The following is a 16,846-nucleotide window of genomic DNA, read 5'->3' on the forward strand; positions in this document are numbered from 1 at the left end:
GGGCATAGGTTTAAGGTGAGAGGGGAAAGATCAAAAGGATCCAGAGGGGCAATTTTTTCACACACAGGGTGGTGAGTGTCTGCAACAATCTGCCAGAGGTAGTAGTAGAGGCAGGTACAATTTTGTCCTTCAAAAAGCATTTAGATAGTTACATGGGCGAAATGGCTCTAGAGGGATATGGGCCAAACACAGGCAATTGGGACTAGCTTAGTCGTTTAAAAAAAAAGGGCGGCATGGACAAGTTGGGCCGAAGGGCCTGTTTCCATGCTGTAAACCTCTATGACTCTAACTCCAAGTAACCATTCAAAATATGTATCTCTGTAATAGAGATGAGTCTTGGGTGACCTCTGAAATTTGTGGTGTTTTTAACCTGTATGTTTAAATAGTCTTTGTAAATACATAAATTATTTTAGAGCCAGAGATTTAATGCCTACTGATACATTTCACATAAGCCTTACACTGACTACCTTGGAATTCAGCAAGTGTATGCAACCAGATATGCATGAAACATTCAAAGCAAACGTGTGGCATTAAACCCTCTGCAAATTTATATTTCAGCGCTGGGATGCAGCTGAGGGAAAAAGACAAGCAATGTAACACCAAATTGGTCTGGTGGGAAATGGCAAAGTTTGATGTCACAGACAAAACAGATTTTGTTATTGCCTTTTTTTTTGATTAGGTTATACATGAACAGAATTAAAGAGCCAAGATCATACATAAAAAATGTGCAAGGACAAAATGAAGCACAATATGTTATTAGCCCAGGGTAATAAGCATTCAATTTGCGCACACACATGAAGGATTGCTACTCAGGAAGATAACTGGAGAGTTGCTGCAATTATTCTGCTGGCACAACATAATTTGGGCAACAGATTTTGAGCCACATTGTAAGCATCTAACTCATACTTGCAATTTCAAACAATTATAATCTTGCATCTCATCAGGTTTTTAAATCTGTACATGTAGTCACTCACATCAAGATCAAGAACTACATAGATAAACTGCAAAGCAGAAATCCTAACCAAAGTTAATAGTTAAGCATGCAGGAACCTGTGCAGATTTCAAGCCGGTTTAAGTACAATATGCCTTCCCAGATCAGCCCTTCACATTATAACTACCATAACAGGAAATTCTAAAAGAACTCAAATGTTTGGCACCGTGTTTATTAGAATTTACTGACATCACCCCTGATGAAAAAATACGGAAGGAAGGAAATAGATACATAGTCGCTCTGCTGCAAGCAACTGGCCTTCAATATGGAAAATGATGCAGTGAATTTTATCCCTGGCTCCAATTACTTTTCCTTCCTCTAGCTCAGGAGTCAGCTCTTATTCTTCAACAGATCCATTTTAGATCAGCTAACTTAGCCGACCAGGAACTGAACTCAGTGCATTCTGGCCTGTATGGTTTGTAATACTGCTTTTACAACAGCCATCTGGAGAGTGACCCACTTTTCTTTGTCCTTGAAGGATGTCAGCTTAACATTCATTCTGCCTTATTGAATGAAGCAGGATTACTCTTTGCACGATCAAGATTTTTTAGAAATGTCTTTTCTTCATTAAATGAACTGGAGATTATCAAAAAATATGTAAAACTATAAAATCATTCATCTTGGAAGCTTGGTCCAGTATGATTTCACCTCTATTTAACGAGCATTAACTGCAGCTTAAAAAATGTAACCGATGAACATTTGTAGCACTTGACTTATTCAGAGCATGCAACAGTGTCCCTAAAGTAACACAACCTTCTTTGCAAAGTGAACTTCTAGACATGTTGTCTTCAATGGGATCCTACATATGGTAACAAATCAAAATGAAATCAAGAATGTTTTCACAGGAAGAACCTACTCAAATGTCAAATCTTTGGCAAACAACTCGAGAAGCTGTTTCTGAAAACTTTGATCCAGTGTTTCAAACCCAAGTTCAATCACTCGCCCACGTTGTGGAGGACAGTAGACAATATCAAAGGAAAAGGATGGAAAGTCCACCTACATTAAGAAATAAAGCAATAGATTAGAATCTACTTCTTACTGCTATCTGTGGTACATAAAGCAGACAAAAGATAATGTTTTTGTATTAAAAAATGCTGTAACTGTTCAATGAATGCCAAGTTCAGGATTCTACACCTTGACCAGAATGAGTCTTTTGTCAGGAAGGGCTGCATGGTGGCACTGCTACCTCACAGAGCCAGGGACACAAGTTCAATTCCAGGTGACTGCGCCCCCTGTTTCTGTGTGGGTTTCCTCCGGGTGCTCTGGTTTCCTCCCACAGTCCAAAGATGTGCATATTAGGTGGATGTTAAATTGACATTTAGTGTCAGGGAACCAGCAAGGGCAAATACGTGGGGTTATGGGGAAAGGGCCTGGGTGCAGACTTGATAGGCTGAATTGCCTCCTTCTGCACTGTAGGGATTCTATGATCCTAAGTTACCAAATGAAGATAGTGCATGCTTCCCAAAAATTCTGCCCCAATATAATTAAATATAAAAACCATGCTTTAATAAGGTGAGTTCTCTTGCATATTCATCCAGGTAAAGTATTGAACATAACTGAGACAACACAGATGGTTACCACTATTTTCTGTGCAAAATGGTACAATCTGAAAGTTAAGGTGCTTAAAAGCCAAATACAAAAAAAGTTTGCTAGATTTGCACAATAAATTCAAGCAACTTTCTGAAATTGTATGTTGCAATCTATGGGCAATCCTGGCTACTTCTATCCAGCCATGCACTATCCTTCCTCATAGTTCTCAATCCCTGCATCCTTTGGCAAGGTCACTCATGCCATCCTTCAGCTGAGGTGGACTGGTGACACCTGTCCCACTACTGCCTATCTATTCAAAATCAGCAACTCTTGTGATGGCTCTTCATTCCACTGTTAAGCATCCTTGGAAATCCCTAAAATCAGGCTTTCTTGCTAACCGGTGAGAGCTAACCTAAGTGGTATGATTGACTGATTGTAAATTAGAGTGTCTTTTACTGCATGAGGCAGGATTATGGTTGAACTGAACTATATTCCTGTTTGTGATAGGTTCTGGGTAAAAACAGCTGGAAGGTGACTTGATGGGAAACTGAATTGGGCCTTCTCTGATCACATATTGGCTTGAAAAGTTTAAAAGTAATCAGCAGAAATTCGAGTGAGTGAGAAAACTGATGATTGCTGAACAAAAACTAAGAGATTCTAAAATTAAAAGATAAGCATCCCAGTAGAACACCAGACTCAGATGCAAGCAAAGTGGAAACAAAACAACTGGTTACCAAGGCAGACCATGTTTCTCTGCTTTAGTCAAGCTTGACATTGGAAAGTTTACAAGCTAATAGGAGTCAGAGTGAGGGAAGACAGAGATTCTGAGACTCTCCTTTTGCCTGGGTGGACAGCTGGTACAGGTCATCTTTTGTAACGAGGTTAGTTAAATAACAAAGTTAATGTTTGGGTTAAATTGGTCTCCATATATTTTCTTTATGCAGCAAAGCCTGAGAAGGGGTTCCTGAGCAGAGAGTGAAGGTATTCAAGCCATAGGTGGTTTTGAACCATTCCACAGTTAAATCCTAGAGGAAGGATGGGCTGGCAGAGAGATCGGACATTTATTGGCGCACTGACTGGTGGGTCATTGCCTGGGGCCATTGGGAGAAGTCGTGTGCAGATTGCATTTACACAGAGGGTGTAATGAGAATGCTGCTGACCTTTGGAACAACTGCTTAGATTTTAGGATGTGCCAAGTCTTACCTAGTGAATACAAATCTATATTAAAAAATTGCCTCATCACTTCTGGTTTGTCTCAGTAGTTGGAGTTTGGGTTTGTTGGAAATAATCAACCCTTTTATCTCTATATTCAGTTCTGAAATGATTCAAGGTGATTTCCTTGTTGGTGATAGTGGTTGTGCATTATCAAAGAGCAAGGCTATTATTAGTCAGACACACAGTTTCAGTTTCCTATTGCTCCGATTAGACTACAAGCAACATCAGTATCTTACGCACCATTTCTGATCCCAAGCTGAGCATTCAATCTAATTTCTTCTCCAATAAGACAGCCTGCTTCCACCTCCAAAATATAATTCTCTGTACACTGCCTCACCTGTCTACTGCCAAAACCCTCAAATGTGCTTGCGTTATCTTCAAACTCAACTATTTCAAAGGTCACCAACACCATCTAGTCTTGGGCTTCTCAGGTGCCCAAGACTAGATCTCCTCTACTCCAAATTCTCAGAATTCTTTTTCTTATTAATCCAGCTCCCTTTTATACAACTTTGTGCCTCAATGAAAGATTCCATGATCTAACGGCCCTGAATTTGGGGAGTATTGGTGAATAAAAAGTGAACTTCTCCATTTACCCCGCAAACAACAATCCTTAATACATAAGTCACTTCACAATTGGGAATCAATGGAAACAACCTTAAACAGTTAAGCAATCAATGTTTTCTTAAAAAATCAAATTTACCCATTGTAATCATTTCTCAATGCAAGCTATTGTTAAATAACAAAGTTGAACCCAGTATTTTATTGCACCTCAATCTATAATGTTTCACAATTACCCTGTCCAAAGAAAACAGAGTGGGAGATGTAAAGACATTTCTTTTAAGTATTTAAAAAAGATCCCAAACCATTAAGCAATGTTTGTGGAAAAATCTAGGTACTATTTGAATACAAAATCAAAAAACAGATACACCCAACTGTTTTGTGCATAAAAAACTTGGACCAAGTTACATAGAAACATAGAGGATAGGAGCAGGAGGAGGCCATTTGGCCCTTTGAGCCTGATCCGCCATTCATCACGATCACGGCTGATCGTCCAACTCAATAGCCTAATCCTGCTTTCTCCCCATAACCTTTGATCCCATTCACCCCAAGTGCTATATCCAGCTGCCTCTTGAATACATTCAATGTGTTGGCATCAACTACTTCCTGTAGCAATGAATTCCACAGGCTCACCATTCTTGGGTGAAGAAATGTCTCCTCACCTCTGTCCTAAATGGTCTACCCCGAATCCTCAGACTGTGATCCCTGGTTCTAGACACACCCACCATTGGGAACATTCTCCCTGCATCTACCCTGTCTAGTCCTGTTAGAATTTTGTAAGTCTCTATGAGATCCCACCTCATTTGTCTGAACTCCAGCAAAAACAATCCTAACCTAGTTGACCAGCTTTGCTTTAAACGTGCAATCGTACAAATGGAGAGAACTGTCAGTTTAACATGATCATTACAATGATATTTCTGCAACAGTAATAGTTTCTCAGTCTTTCAGCAAATGACTAGGTTTGGCTGAGATACAGGCACCCCATAATTGATTTTATTCAATAATCAGAAAAACTAGGTTGAGGTGCAGACATTCAATTTGTCTGTAAAACAAATCTTGCTCCCTATGATATTCGAGAACATACATTAAATCATCTGAAGTTCCAATTTCTAAGTAGAAAAATAATTGTACGAAAAACTAAACGTTTGAGCAGAAAACATAGCAAAAACACTGAGTTTAAATCTTTCAAAGCATGAATCTACCAAAAGGGTTTAACTGACCAAACAGCTGAACTCACTTGCAACACAATTCTTTCCATCAAACTCCCTTTTTTGCTGGTAGTCGTACCACTTGGATTCACAAGGATCGATGTACATAAACTAAGTAGTTTTGTTCCACTTGTCAATACCCTTGTCATGAAAATACAGAAAGGAGATACAAAAGGAGAAGTGTCAAATATACAACAAAATGAGACATCCCCAAATTGTGGTACATTGAGCCAAAATCTAGCATAGCATTTACTTAAGAGGGAAGAGGAGAACTATTCTCACCGCTTAAAGTCAAAGAGAGGCATGGAGACTCGACCAAGGTACTCTGGTCCCTTCCGTTGTTTGTTAGAATCTGGTGATCCAGCTGCAGAGGGATTTAGAAGTCCGTGCAAACTAAGACTTAGTATTGATTCGAGGGGCAGCTGTGCAATCTGAACAGGGAAGCTAATCCTGGAATGTAGAAATGAATAAAAAGTTTGTTATGGCAATACAAATATTGTGGGCAATACTTATTTAAGCACTGTGAATCAAGATTTTCAATATTGCCTCCACTGATGAATACAAATCAGAAAAGTATTTTAAAATCAGAGAGCAAAAATACTTGATGGAATGGAATGATCCACCAAATGAGAGTGTGATAAATCAGTTTCATAGGGAAACTGGGGCTGTTTTAGGCGAACATTTTGGTGTTGATGTGAAGAGGCTTCAGAAGCATCAACAGGAAGGTTAATCAAACAAGAGCAGTGAAGGGCTACAAACTGCTTCCAGTTCAAAGTCTTACATTGATTGGACTTCTCACAGGTGTAGTCTAAATTGAGCTTTGCGCAAACCTTTTTTTAAAAAAAAACACACGGAACCTACTCAACCTTCAGGGAACTTTATAAATTCACTTTTGCATTTTTCGCCTCTCATTAACATTAAAATTTGAGCAGGGCGATTCTGTCTACCTTCCTTAAGCATGAATGGCAGCAACTCCTTTGCCACTGAACTCAATGATGGTTTCTGAAATATAGTAAGAAGTTTAACAACACCAGGTTAAAGTCCAACAGGTTTATTTGGTAGCAAAAGCCACACAAGCTTTCGAAGCTCTAAGCCCCTTCTTCAGGTGAGTGGGAATTCTGTTCACAAACAGAGCTTATAAAGACGCAGACTCAATTTACATGAATAATGGTTGGAATGCGAATACTTACAACTAATCAAGTCTTTAAGAAACAAAACAATGGGAGTGAAGAGAGCATCAAGACAGGCTAAAAAGATGTGTCTTGTCTCCAGACAAGACAGCCAGTGAAACTCTGCAGGTCCACGCAACTGTGGGAGTTACAAATAGTGTGACATGAACCCAATATCCCGGTTGAGCCGTCCTCGTGTGTGCGGAACTTGGCTATCAGTTTCTGCTCAGCGACTCTGCGCTGTCGTGTGTCGCGAAGGCCGCCTGCAAGAAAAGATGTCCCGAGGCATGGTACATTGGGGAAACTATGCAGACGCTGCGACAACGGATGAATGAACACCGCTCGACAATCACCAGGCAAGACTGTTCTCCTCCTGTTGGGGAGCACTTCAGCGGTCACGGGCATTCGGCCTCTGATATTTGGGTAAGCGTTCTCCAAGGCGGCCTTCGCGACACACGACAGCGCAGAGTCGCTGAGCAGAAACTGATAGCCAAGTTCCGCACACACGAGGACGGCCTCAACCGGGATATTGGGTTCATGTCACACTATTTGTAACTCCCACAGTTGCGTGGACCTGCAGAGTTTCACTGGCTGTCTTGTCTGGAGACAAGACACATCTTTTTAGCCTGTCTTGATGCTCTCTTCACTCCCATTGTTTTGTTTCTTAAAGACTTGATTAGTTGTAAGTATTCGCATTCCAACCATTATTCATGTAAATTGAGTCTGCGTCTTTATAAGCTCTGTTTGTGAACAGAATTCCCACTCACCTGAAGAAGGGGCTTAGAGCTTCGAAAGCTTGTGTGGCTTTTGCTACCAAATAAACCTGTTGGACTTTAACCTGGTGTTGTTAAACTTCTTACTGTGTTTACCCTAGTCCAACGCCGGCATCTCCACATTCTGAAATATAAACAGAAGAGAGAGTCTGGATCGACACAGTAGGTCTGGCTGCATGTGTGGAGAGAGAGAGAGAGAGACAGAGTTAATGTTTACAAAGTTAATGTTTCTCTCTCCCCAGATGTCGTTAGGCCTGTTGAGTTTACCCAGAGCATTTTCTGTTTTTATTTCAGATTTCCAGCTTCCACAGTATTTTGCTTTTATTTCACTGATGGTTTTAGCTGTCAGCAAGTTGCCCTGACCTGCAGGGAGACAAAACCTGCAATATGATTAATCAATTATTTAACAGGGAACAGCTGAACGGTTGCTCACTGGTGTGGTGATAAATGCACACTACACATTGTAAGATCAAAAGAAAACAAACATCTCTATCTACGGTTCTTTATAACCATTTGTCCGTTCAAAAAAATCATAGAATCCCTAAAGTGCAAGAGGTGGCTATTCAGCCCACCGAGCCTGCATTGACAATGATCCCACCCAGGCCCTATCCCTGTAACCCCATATATTTACCCTGCTAATCCCCATGCCACAAATGGACAATTTATCATGGCCAATCCACCTAACTCGCACATCTTTGGAGAGTGGGAGCACCCAGAGGAAATCCGCACAGACACGAAGAGAATGTGCAAATTCCACAAAGAGTGACCCAAGCCAGGAATTGAACCCAGGTCCCTGGTGCTGAGAGGCAGCAGTGCTAACCGCTGTGCCACCGTGCTGGACATTATTTCAACATAAAAAGAGAAAAGCACATGTCACTGGCCAAAAAGCCCGCCACCTGCCATGTGACTTTAGAGAATACCCTCTATTAACTCACTAGGAGTGAATATTTTGCATGATCCCCATAACAGCATTCTGATTCATTAGGTCTGCACCCAACTTGAGCAAACTCATCTGTCACAAGGAATTGATTTTCACTCATTTTGTTCTGTCATCACTTAAGTTGTTCTCTCTCCTTTTCCCCATCACTCAAAAGCAGACACGAGAAATCAAACTCCATTGACATTTTTCAAAAAATTCCTAAAAACATGAGAAAATCTCAAATATGCTAATTTTAAAAAGAACCATACACCTGGTGTGTGTTTTTTTTAAGCAAATGTGGAAGCAGTCAGTGAATAATGAATATGATTTTGGAATACTGAATTATAGGTGGCAAGTTGCAACTTAAAGTGGATAGGAAAGATCACAACATTGCTGCTTTTGAGACTAAACACTAGCCTACAACCAATTGTGCCTTTAGGCCAAAGGAAAACTAAAATAGCTGTTTAGGTAGCATGCCAATTGTCATGAACAAGAGTCATCATTTATTTAAATCCAACCCTTTGTCAACAAGCTAATAGAATTGAAAGAGGAAAAATGGTTTTTTTCCCCACAGTGTCCGTCCGTCCGTGCGCGTGCGCGCGCACACACACACGCACACACAATCACATCAGCTATTCTTCAGAAGAGGAGCATGGTTCCATGGTTGCTTTTTTGTTAGCTTATCCAACTGGTCATTCTTCATGCATGACCTTGCATGGTCAGCAACAGCAGATGGGTCAACAGTCAAGCTCAAACCAGACCTCACCCAACACAAAGTGAATTTTCTAGAAAAAGACTACTGGATAACAACCATGAACATGAACCATTGCTCATTATTTCCCTCACCAAATTTTAAGGTGGCCTGTACCCCAGCAGGTACCAATACCACAGCACATAGTAACTGAACCTGCAACTTTCCATTCTTTATGGTTTGGTAGTACACCAGCCAATGGTTTTACCTGCAAGATCATCAGGACAACCCAATGCATTTCAACAGTAGAAAATCAAAGTTGCGTGTATTTCCAAAACAGGTCGCAGAACAGGTGCACACTTCAACTCCACCAGGGAGTCAAAGACAAGCAGATTGACTAAAGCAAGTTTCCAACTAACTTTGGGCAGCACAGTGGTTAGAATTGCTGCTTCTTAGTGCCAGGGTTCGATTCCCGGCTTGGGTCACTGTCTGTGTGTTTGCACATTCTCCCCCTGTCTGCGTGGGTTTCCTCTGGGTGCTCCGGTTTCCTCCCACAATCCAAAGATGTGCGAGTTAGGTGGATTGGCCATGTTGCCCCTTAGTGTTGGGGGACTAGCTAGGGTAAATGCATGGGTTTATGGGAATAGGGTTTGGATGGGATTGTGGTCGGTGCAGACCCGATGGGCTGAATGGCCTCCTTCTGCACTGTAGAATTCTGATTTTCATTCACTTACCAGACCCAAATTTAGTTCACATCAAAAGCAAAGAAAATACTCACAGTTCATCCCACTTGATGTGGTAGAAAAAGTTGCGATATGTCCCAACTTTCTTAGATTGCACTGGCTTAAAAAGATCCTTCCCATTGTGTGTCAGTGAGCACATTAGAAAGTATTTCTCAAAACTGGGGAGAAAACAAGCACTGATTGTCAGCAGAATTACATTTAACTGAAAAGTAGATTCCTGACAGTTACAGCTTTGGGAAAACATAACATTTTTCAACAGGACAAGTAAAAAGTGCATCAAGAATGTTTAACCAATTGTGGTACAATATTAGAATATCATAGGTATGATCAATCACAAACGTTTGACTATAGTCCAAATGTGAATTGCAATTACTCAATTTCTAAACCTTTTGCAAAAATATCAAGTTCCCAGCATGCGAGACCGATCCCCTCGTTAATACACTTGGGATGGGTGCAACTCCCAAGCCTGGGAGACAGGTAAGTGACCCAATCCCTGACATCTGCCAAAATAAAAAAGCAAACTTTTGCGAGTTGCATGGAGATTGATAAAGGCAGCTGGGGGTGGGGGAAAAGGAAAGAGGAAAAAAAAAACTCTTTTGCACATTTTTTCATAGCCTACATGCCCAGCCCCCCACCCTCCAAAATGCTTTGCTTCCTTTTTTCATTACTCAAGCAGTAGTTTCCCATTGTGCAACTTTAATAAAGCAATATATTTAGATCCTAATACTCCACATTAGCCAACTTAGCAATTTTAAATGGGGAAACCACTTGTGTGTAAATTGGATCAAGTACAAGTTGTACTGGTCCCAGCTTGAATTCATGTCAAGGTGAAATACTTAAGCAAAGTGCTGCTCTCCATGGAACTGTCAGAATGTGGTTTGACCAACATGAATCATGAAAATGCTGCCAACTGTGCAGATGAAATGAGGTAGCTTTGCGAAAACACCTCCCACACAAATGCTGAATCGCTGCATTTGAGAGCGTTATGAATGGTTGAATCCCGTACATTCTTGGTAAGAGATTTGGAGAACTAGACACAAATCTGAACTTCAAGATGATTTTTAGAACCAATTTTGCAATTTATTACAAAGCAGTAATATAACGAGAGTGTAGAAATTTGTGCTAACCTATTTGATCTCACTGCTCTGCAAATCCAAACAATTAATAATTCAGTTATTCCTGTTAAATGGAAATCTGGTGCCATTTTTCTCTAAGTGGACACAGCTGACTCTACTATCCCAAGCACATAGTACCTATTTCTTGTCATAATGTGATGGCAGGATGCTACCCTCTGCCCCCAGTATTGCAGACATTGATATGTGGGCACAAAAGCCATGACTTGCTAGTTTAGCGTCAGAGCCCTTGGTCCTTTCCAAGTTGTTGCTGGGAACTCAAATGAAGTGAAGCAGCTGTGCACTTCCACATTATCTTTGAAAAAATGTGATGGTCGCAACCAGGACTCAAGTATCCATAATTCACAATGAACTTCAAAAATGGTTATTGGACTTATTTTTAATCAATATTGGTCAAATTGTCTTTCAATATTTGCCTGACCACTTAAAAAGTTGTATAAGTAACAAGGACAACATCAAGCCTTATGCTCAAATTCAGTAAATTATAAATGGTAGAACCAAACACTATGGTGTTCATCACTTAAGATACTATAGCTCTTTACATACAGTAACAAAATTCAACCCTCCTCTACCACTATATATGCTAGGGCTCCAACTTTTATGCTTAAATGTGGTCAACCTGGACATGGTGAAAGGAAAGTGTTGAATTCAGGTTTTGTCATAAACAATGGAAATTGATTTATTTCTAAATTCCCAGCTCCAACTTTTCCTCCTACACCACAGTGGTGTGCGTTACATTTATGGCAATCAAGCTGCACTAAAGAAAAAGGCTTCTCATCTCAACAACAGTACAGAGGAATTATTTGTCAAAGACAAACTGGTCCATATTGGAATGAAAATGCTCTACACTTTGCAGTGGATTTTGTCATTTTAAATGAAAAACAGAGGGCATAGATTTAGTGCAATAAAATGGACAAAACACCAAAAATCGTATTGAGAGAAAATGCACATACAACAGTTATATTGCACATCTGCAAAGTTGCTGAGTCTCTTCTTCTTCCCAGTAACACAGGTGAACATAACTGCAGTCAAATTAGGGTCAGTTTAGATCAACTCCTCTAGCTAGTTTTGCAATAGTACAAGTGACAGTACTAATTGAGAAGCAGCTCTTTTTTGGAACAATTTAGTTTCTTGAAGTTCAAAATAAGGTTGGAAATTTCACCAGCAGTCAGACGCCAATGTAATAGTTTCTATTTATATAACATGTTTAACAAGGTCAAATGTGCCACGGAGCTTCACAGGAGACAAGCACCATCAGTGCCACACAACGTAATGGGCCCTGAGCATCATAATCGGATGCATAAATGCAATAAACCGCACCAAGGAGAAGAGAGGAAGAGAATGAAGCAGCCAAACTTGAAGAACTCTGAAAACAGTGCGTCTTTTCACAAGACTTAATTTATAGTGAGCAGCGTCAAATGGTGAAGCACAAAGTGAAGACTAAGCATCGTCCTACATCCATGAACATAAATTGAACAATGAGTCATATCTGATGGTCTCTGCCACCCCACAGTGGGGTGAATAGATTGGAGATAAAGGGCAGATAAAAGCTAATGGGCATAAAACATTAATTCTTTCCACAACTAGTCGGAAAATAAAGAGATAAAAATATGTAGGAGGAGACAGCGAGAGACAAATTAATGGCAAGACTAAAAATAAACTGCATGAGAATATCAAGTAGTTTAGTAAAACACCATAATGCTTTTACTTTATTCTTGATATCAGTGTGGAGGCTCTCTGGTATTTCCAGTTGTGTGTTGAATTAAACTCATTTGTTATTCATTTTAAATGCACAACAAACTAAAAGAAGACGCCAAACAGAAGCCAGGAAGATGAAGTTATTTCAGAGCTCTTATGGGTTCTGCTTAAAATAGACTGAACTCTGACACTACACCCACGGTTTGCAACATAAATTCTTTGCTCCAGATTTTCAAGTAATAGATCTTTTTGGCAGGGATTATTCAGAAGAGATTTCAGAATCTAGGTCAAAATCCCTCTACTAAAATAGAACACACATAATTGAACAGGACAGCAGGTAACCCAGTTGCATCTCACCTTCGTTTTTCTGAAAAAGTATTTCACCTACTTTAACCCATTCTTCTGTGTTGCATTTTAAAACTTGCTTTACATCCAGGGCAGACTACGCCCTGAAAAACCAATGTAGATAGTACTAAAGGCTTCCCTCAATACCCACCTGCTGACCCACGCTCCTGGAATCCTATGCGCTGCAAACAGTGTAAACTGCAGGTGTTCTGTGGTGGTCAGCGCTTCCTTTGTACATTTTGTGCTCTGTGGCAGATTCCCAGTTGCACCTGTGCTTCTGCTAAAAGAACTCAAGTACAGTTGTAGCAGATCGTAGACAGCCAATGTTAGAGCATGGATGCTTGCATTCATGGGATTTATTGCAAGTGAAGATTCTGCAATCAAAAGTACAATGTTTCTACATACACGTGCAAAAAGAGTTAACAAAAGTTTTGCTATCCTACTCAAGTTTAGATGTTTACAAAATACATTTTACTGTAATAGGTTATTTATAATTTGCTAAACAGAGAAATAAATCTCTGCATGCATTCTAGAAGCATTAAAGTCCATATGAGCAGAAAAGGAGTGCCTGTGTCTGCCTTCCAGGGTACAAGCACGTCAAGTTTTGCTGTTCAAGTACAAAATAAAAAGTGCTTACTTTTCTGAAGTTTATTCATGTACACTTAAAACATGCTGTAATTTTGCTGATATACACAGAATAGGTTACCAACAGCTTGTATTTACATGGCACCTTCAGGGAAATTAACCAAGTGCTTCAGAAATCTATGAAAAACAAAATGGAGAGTCAAAGAAGATTAAGAGGGTTTGGGGGATTAACAAAAAGCTTGATCGGATATGAATTTTAACAGAGGTCCTCAGAGGAGGAGTGTAGGATCTGGGTGTCTAAAATATGGCCGCTGATGATAGACAAGGAAGCACATGGGGAATTTAGAGTTCTTGGAGGGAGTAAGTTGGAGGATAGAAGGTTGAAAAGATAGGGAAGAATGTGGAGGGATTTAAACCGAAAGATGAGAACTTTAAATAATGCACCAATTCAAGTCAGTGAATACATGGCTAATTGAAATTTATTGGTGTTAATATGGATAAAGTTTTAAGAAAATTTGAAGTTAAGGATAGGTCATCCATTAGCTCACCAAGACAGCTTTCGATATAAGGAATAGTTAAAGGTTTTACTGATAGAAGCAGAGATAGGTAGTTTTTGTAATGGCGAAAATACAGGGAGGCAAACTCAGTTCGGAGTTCCGCAGTCAATGAGATTATGAACAGCCTACTTTAACCGCTGACTGCCCCACCCTTCAAGCCTGCTTTCACTTTAAGGTTACATTTTAGTCTCACTATTCACATGCATCATCATTGGGAGATTGAATAGTAAGATAGAAAGATGAAGGGAGCTTTATTCTGTATCTGACTGGTGCAGAGCCTGAACCTGGAGTCCTCAATGCATACAACAATCGATGACAAAATTGGAAAAAGCTTAAATCCCCAAGTCAGATAGCAGTCACCTTCATAAGACTCGTACCAGAGACAGAAAAGAACACGAGGATAAAAGTACATGAGGATAAAAGTACGACTGATCTGAAGGAGCCTTCCATCCTGATGAATAAACAAGTTATTTTCTAAAAACACTCAGGACCATAGGATCTAGTTTCTTGCAGACTATACCAATGAGTGCAAGGCACATGATTGTTAAGTTGCAAGGTAAAAGATAAGCATACAAGATATGCACCAATTATTGTTGCAGTTAAAACAGGATCCAAACCGACTACGGATATCTAACAGCAACACAGCCACACCTACAGCAAAGTCAAACAGATGCGACTGTTTATTGCCAAACAAGGTAAATCAAGCCCGTAACATCTCGATTGCCTCCAGTACTACTTTGTTCAATTATGATAAATAGTGCAGAAAAACTACAATGATTGGGTGAGATAAAGGTCAAACGTAATTTAATGTTTACAAACTTTGCTGTCAAAAACCAGATAGAAATCAAACTAATTTGAAAACTGGACTGCAAGGATATTGTATACTCCAAAACATGTTTATCAAAAGCATATTAAACTCAAATGAGCAACCATTTACTGGGATAGTTCACTATCCTCCACCTTCAAGTAGGAACTTGGCTCAAAGTTATAGCAAATAGACATAAAAATCATTATTAATCAAGTCTGACTTGTTCCAATATAGTGACATGCTGGAGCAAATGTCTGTTGTTCCACTTCAAAATGTTAGGTGGACTGACAACTTATGATACATGAGCAATGGCAAAACTATTTCAGCAACAATTCATATATTTATTGGGATACTTCAGCCTGTTGATTCGAAATCAAATCAGAAAACCTTAGGTATGATTTCAAGGCATCCGAATTCAGCAAATTACGCAGTGAATGCTCAAAAGGGATAGTCATTACATGCAACGGCCTCCAAAATCCAAACTGCATTTTACAATTAACCCTGCAAATTCTACGTCCATAAAAAGGCCCCACATAATTGACTAAAGAATAAAAATTGGAGTAAACGATGTCAAAAGGATAAGGACAGATAGCAAGCCAACCAAAAGGCATAAAGCAAGGTATCGGTAGACATTCTGAGTGGCAGAAAATGGGGAATAGGGTCCACAGGATCAATGTTGGGACCACTGCCATTCCTGATTTATATTAATGACTGGAATCAAAAACCATTTCTAAATTTGTAGATGTCTTCAAATTTGAGATAGTCAACACAAAGAAAGACTTCAATATATTACAAGCAACCATTAAACTTGTACGGTGGGCATATAATTGGCAAGTTAATGTCAATATAGATAAGGGGGAGACATTACATTTTGGTTCAAAAAAACAGGTCACATATTACTGGGAAGCACAAATATTCAAATTACTCCAAGTTCTGACACATAATAAGGGTATATTTCTACAGTGACAGAATTGAAAAGTGATGCTAATTTTGTATCAGATCTTGGACTTCAGGTATCCATATAATAAAAAAGGACGCAGAAGTACAATTACAATACACGAATAGTACCAGAGTTCTTGAAATTATACCCATTAGGAAGGGATGAACAGGCTGCATCCCTTTTCTAGCACTAAATTAAAAGTATCTCTGAGTGACGGTGACAGTGTTTCCAGCAAACAGGGTAAGCAGTCAATCACAATGAGGGTATCCTCAGAGCAAAACAGGAAATTAAAAACCAAATCCCTTCATTTCTAATTTAAATATTTCATATAGTGAAATAGATGTGGTCGTGTGGCACAGTGGGTAGTGTGCCTGCCTCAGTGCTGGAAGCTCCAGGTTCAAGTCTCACTCTAGGATTTGATAGCCAAGGAAGGTGCATTCATAACATAGCCAAATAGGTTGAGTATCAACTTGCTACTCCTTCCAACATCTGCCAATGACAGGACTTCCAGCAGGAAAGATTGCTGGTCAGCCATGTGACAGGAGATCACATACATGATGAGAAGAAAATTGGAGCATCTACCATCACGATTCATAGCTCTAGACTAAAACATGCATGCAAATGCTGCATGTTGCTACTATAGCTTGGATGCCTGAGGGGTGGACACAGGACTAGTCTCCCTGCCCCTACCCATGGTGGAGGTTGCAACACTGTGGGTTGGACCAGCCTTTGGTCAAAGAACTGCAATAGTGAAATCAAACAATCTAAATAAAAATCAATTTGGAAGTTTTGTATTATAGTGGAGAATTTTGAGATTCCATATTTATAAAATAAGTTTGTTTGGGTGCTGAGCATTAGTTATGAACTTCAAAGAATCCCTACAGTGCAGGAGGAGGCCATTCAGCCCATCGAGTCTGCACCAACTCTCTGATAGAGTCTCTTACCAAGCCCTCTCCCTTGCCCTATATTAACTCTTTGAAAGA

At 39.8% G+C, this 16,846-nt stretch overlaps 1 protein-coding gene across 1 annotated transcript in view; it reads right to left on the reverse strand.

Annotated features, from left to right (window-relative positions):
* pik3c2a (phosphatidylinositol-4-phosphate 3-kinase, catalytic subunit type 2 alpha) overlaps positions 1 to 16,846 on the reverse strand; it is a 120,788-nt gene that overhangs the window by 34,083 nt on the left and 69,859 nt on the right. The window contains exons 11-15 of the mRNA XM_078220761.1: positions 13,125 to 13,347; positions 9,833 to 9,955; positions 5,785 to 5,952; positions 5,532 to 5,643; positions 1,848 to 1,987 (exon numbers count right to left, since the gene is read on the reverse strand). Of these exons, the coding sequence (XP_078076887.1) occupies positions 1,848 to 1,987; positions 5,532 to 5,643; positions 5,785 to 5,952; positions 9,833 to 9,955; positions 13,125 to 13,347 (766 nt within the window). The remainder of the gene's footprint in view (positions 1 to 1,847; positions 1,988 to 5,531; positions 5,644 to 5,784; positions 5,953 to 9,832; positions 9,956 to 13,124; positions 13,348 to 16,846) is intronic.

Source organism: Mustelus asterias, chromosome 9 (assembly GCF_964213995.1).
Source record: "Mustelus asterias chromosome 9, sMusAst1.hap1.1, whole genome shotgun sequence".
NCBI lineage: Eukaryota > Metazoa > Chordata > Chondrichthyes > Carcharhiniformes > Triakidae > Mustelus > Mustelus asterias.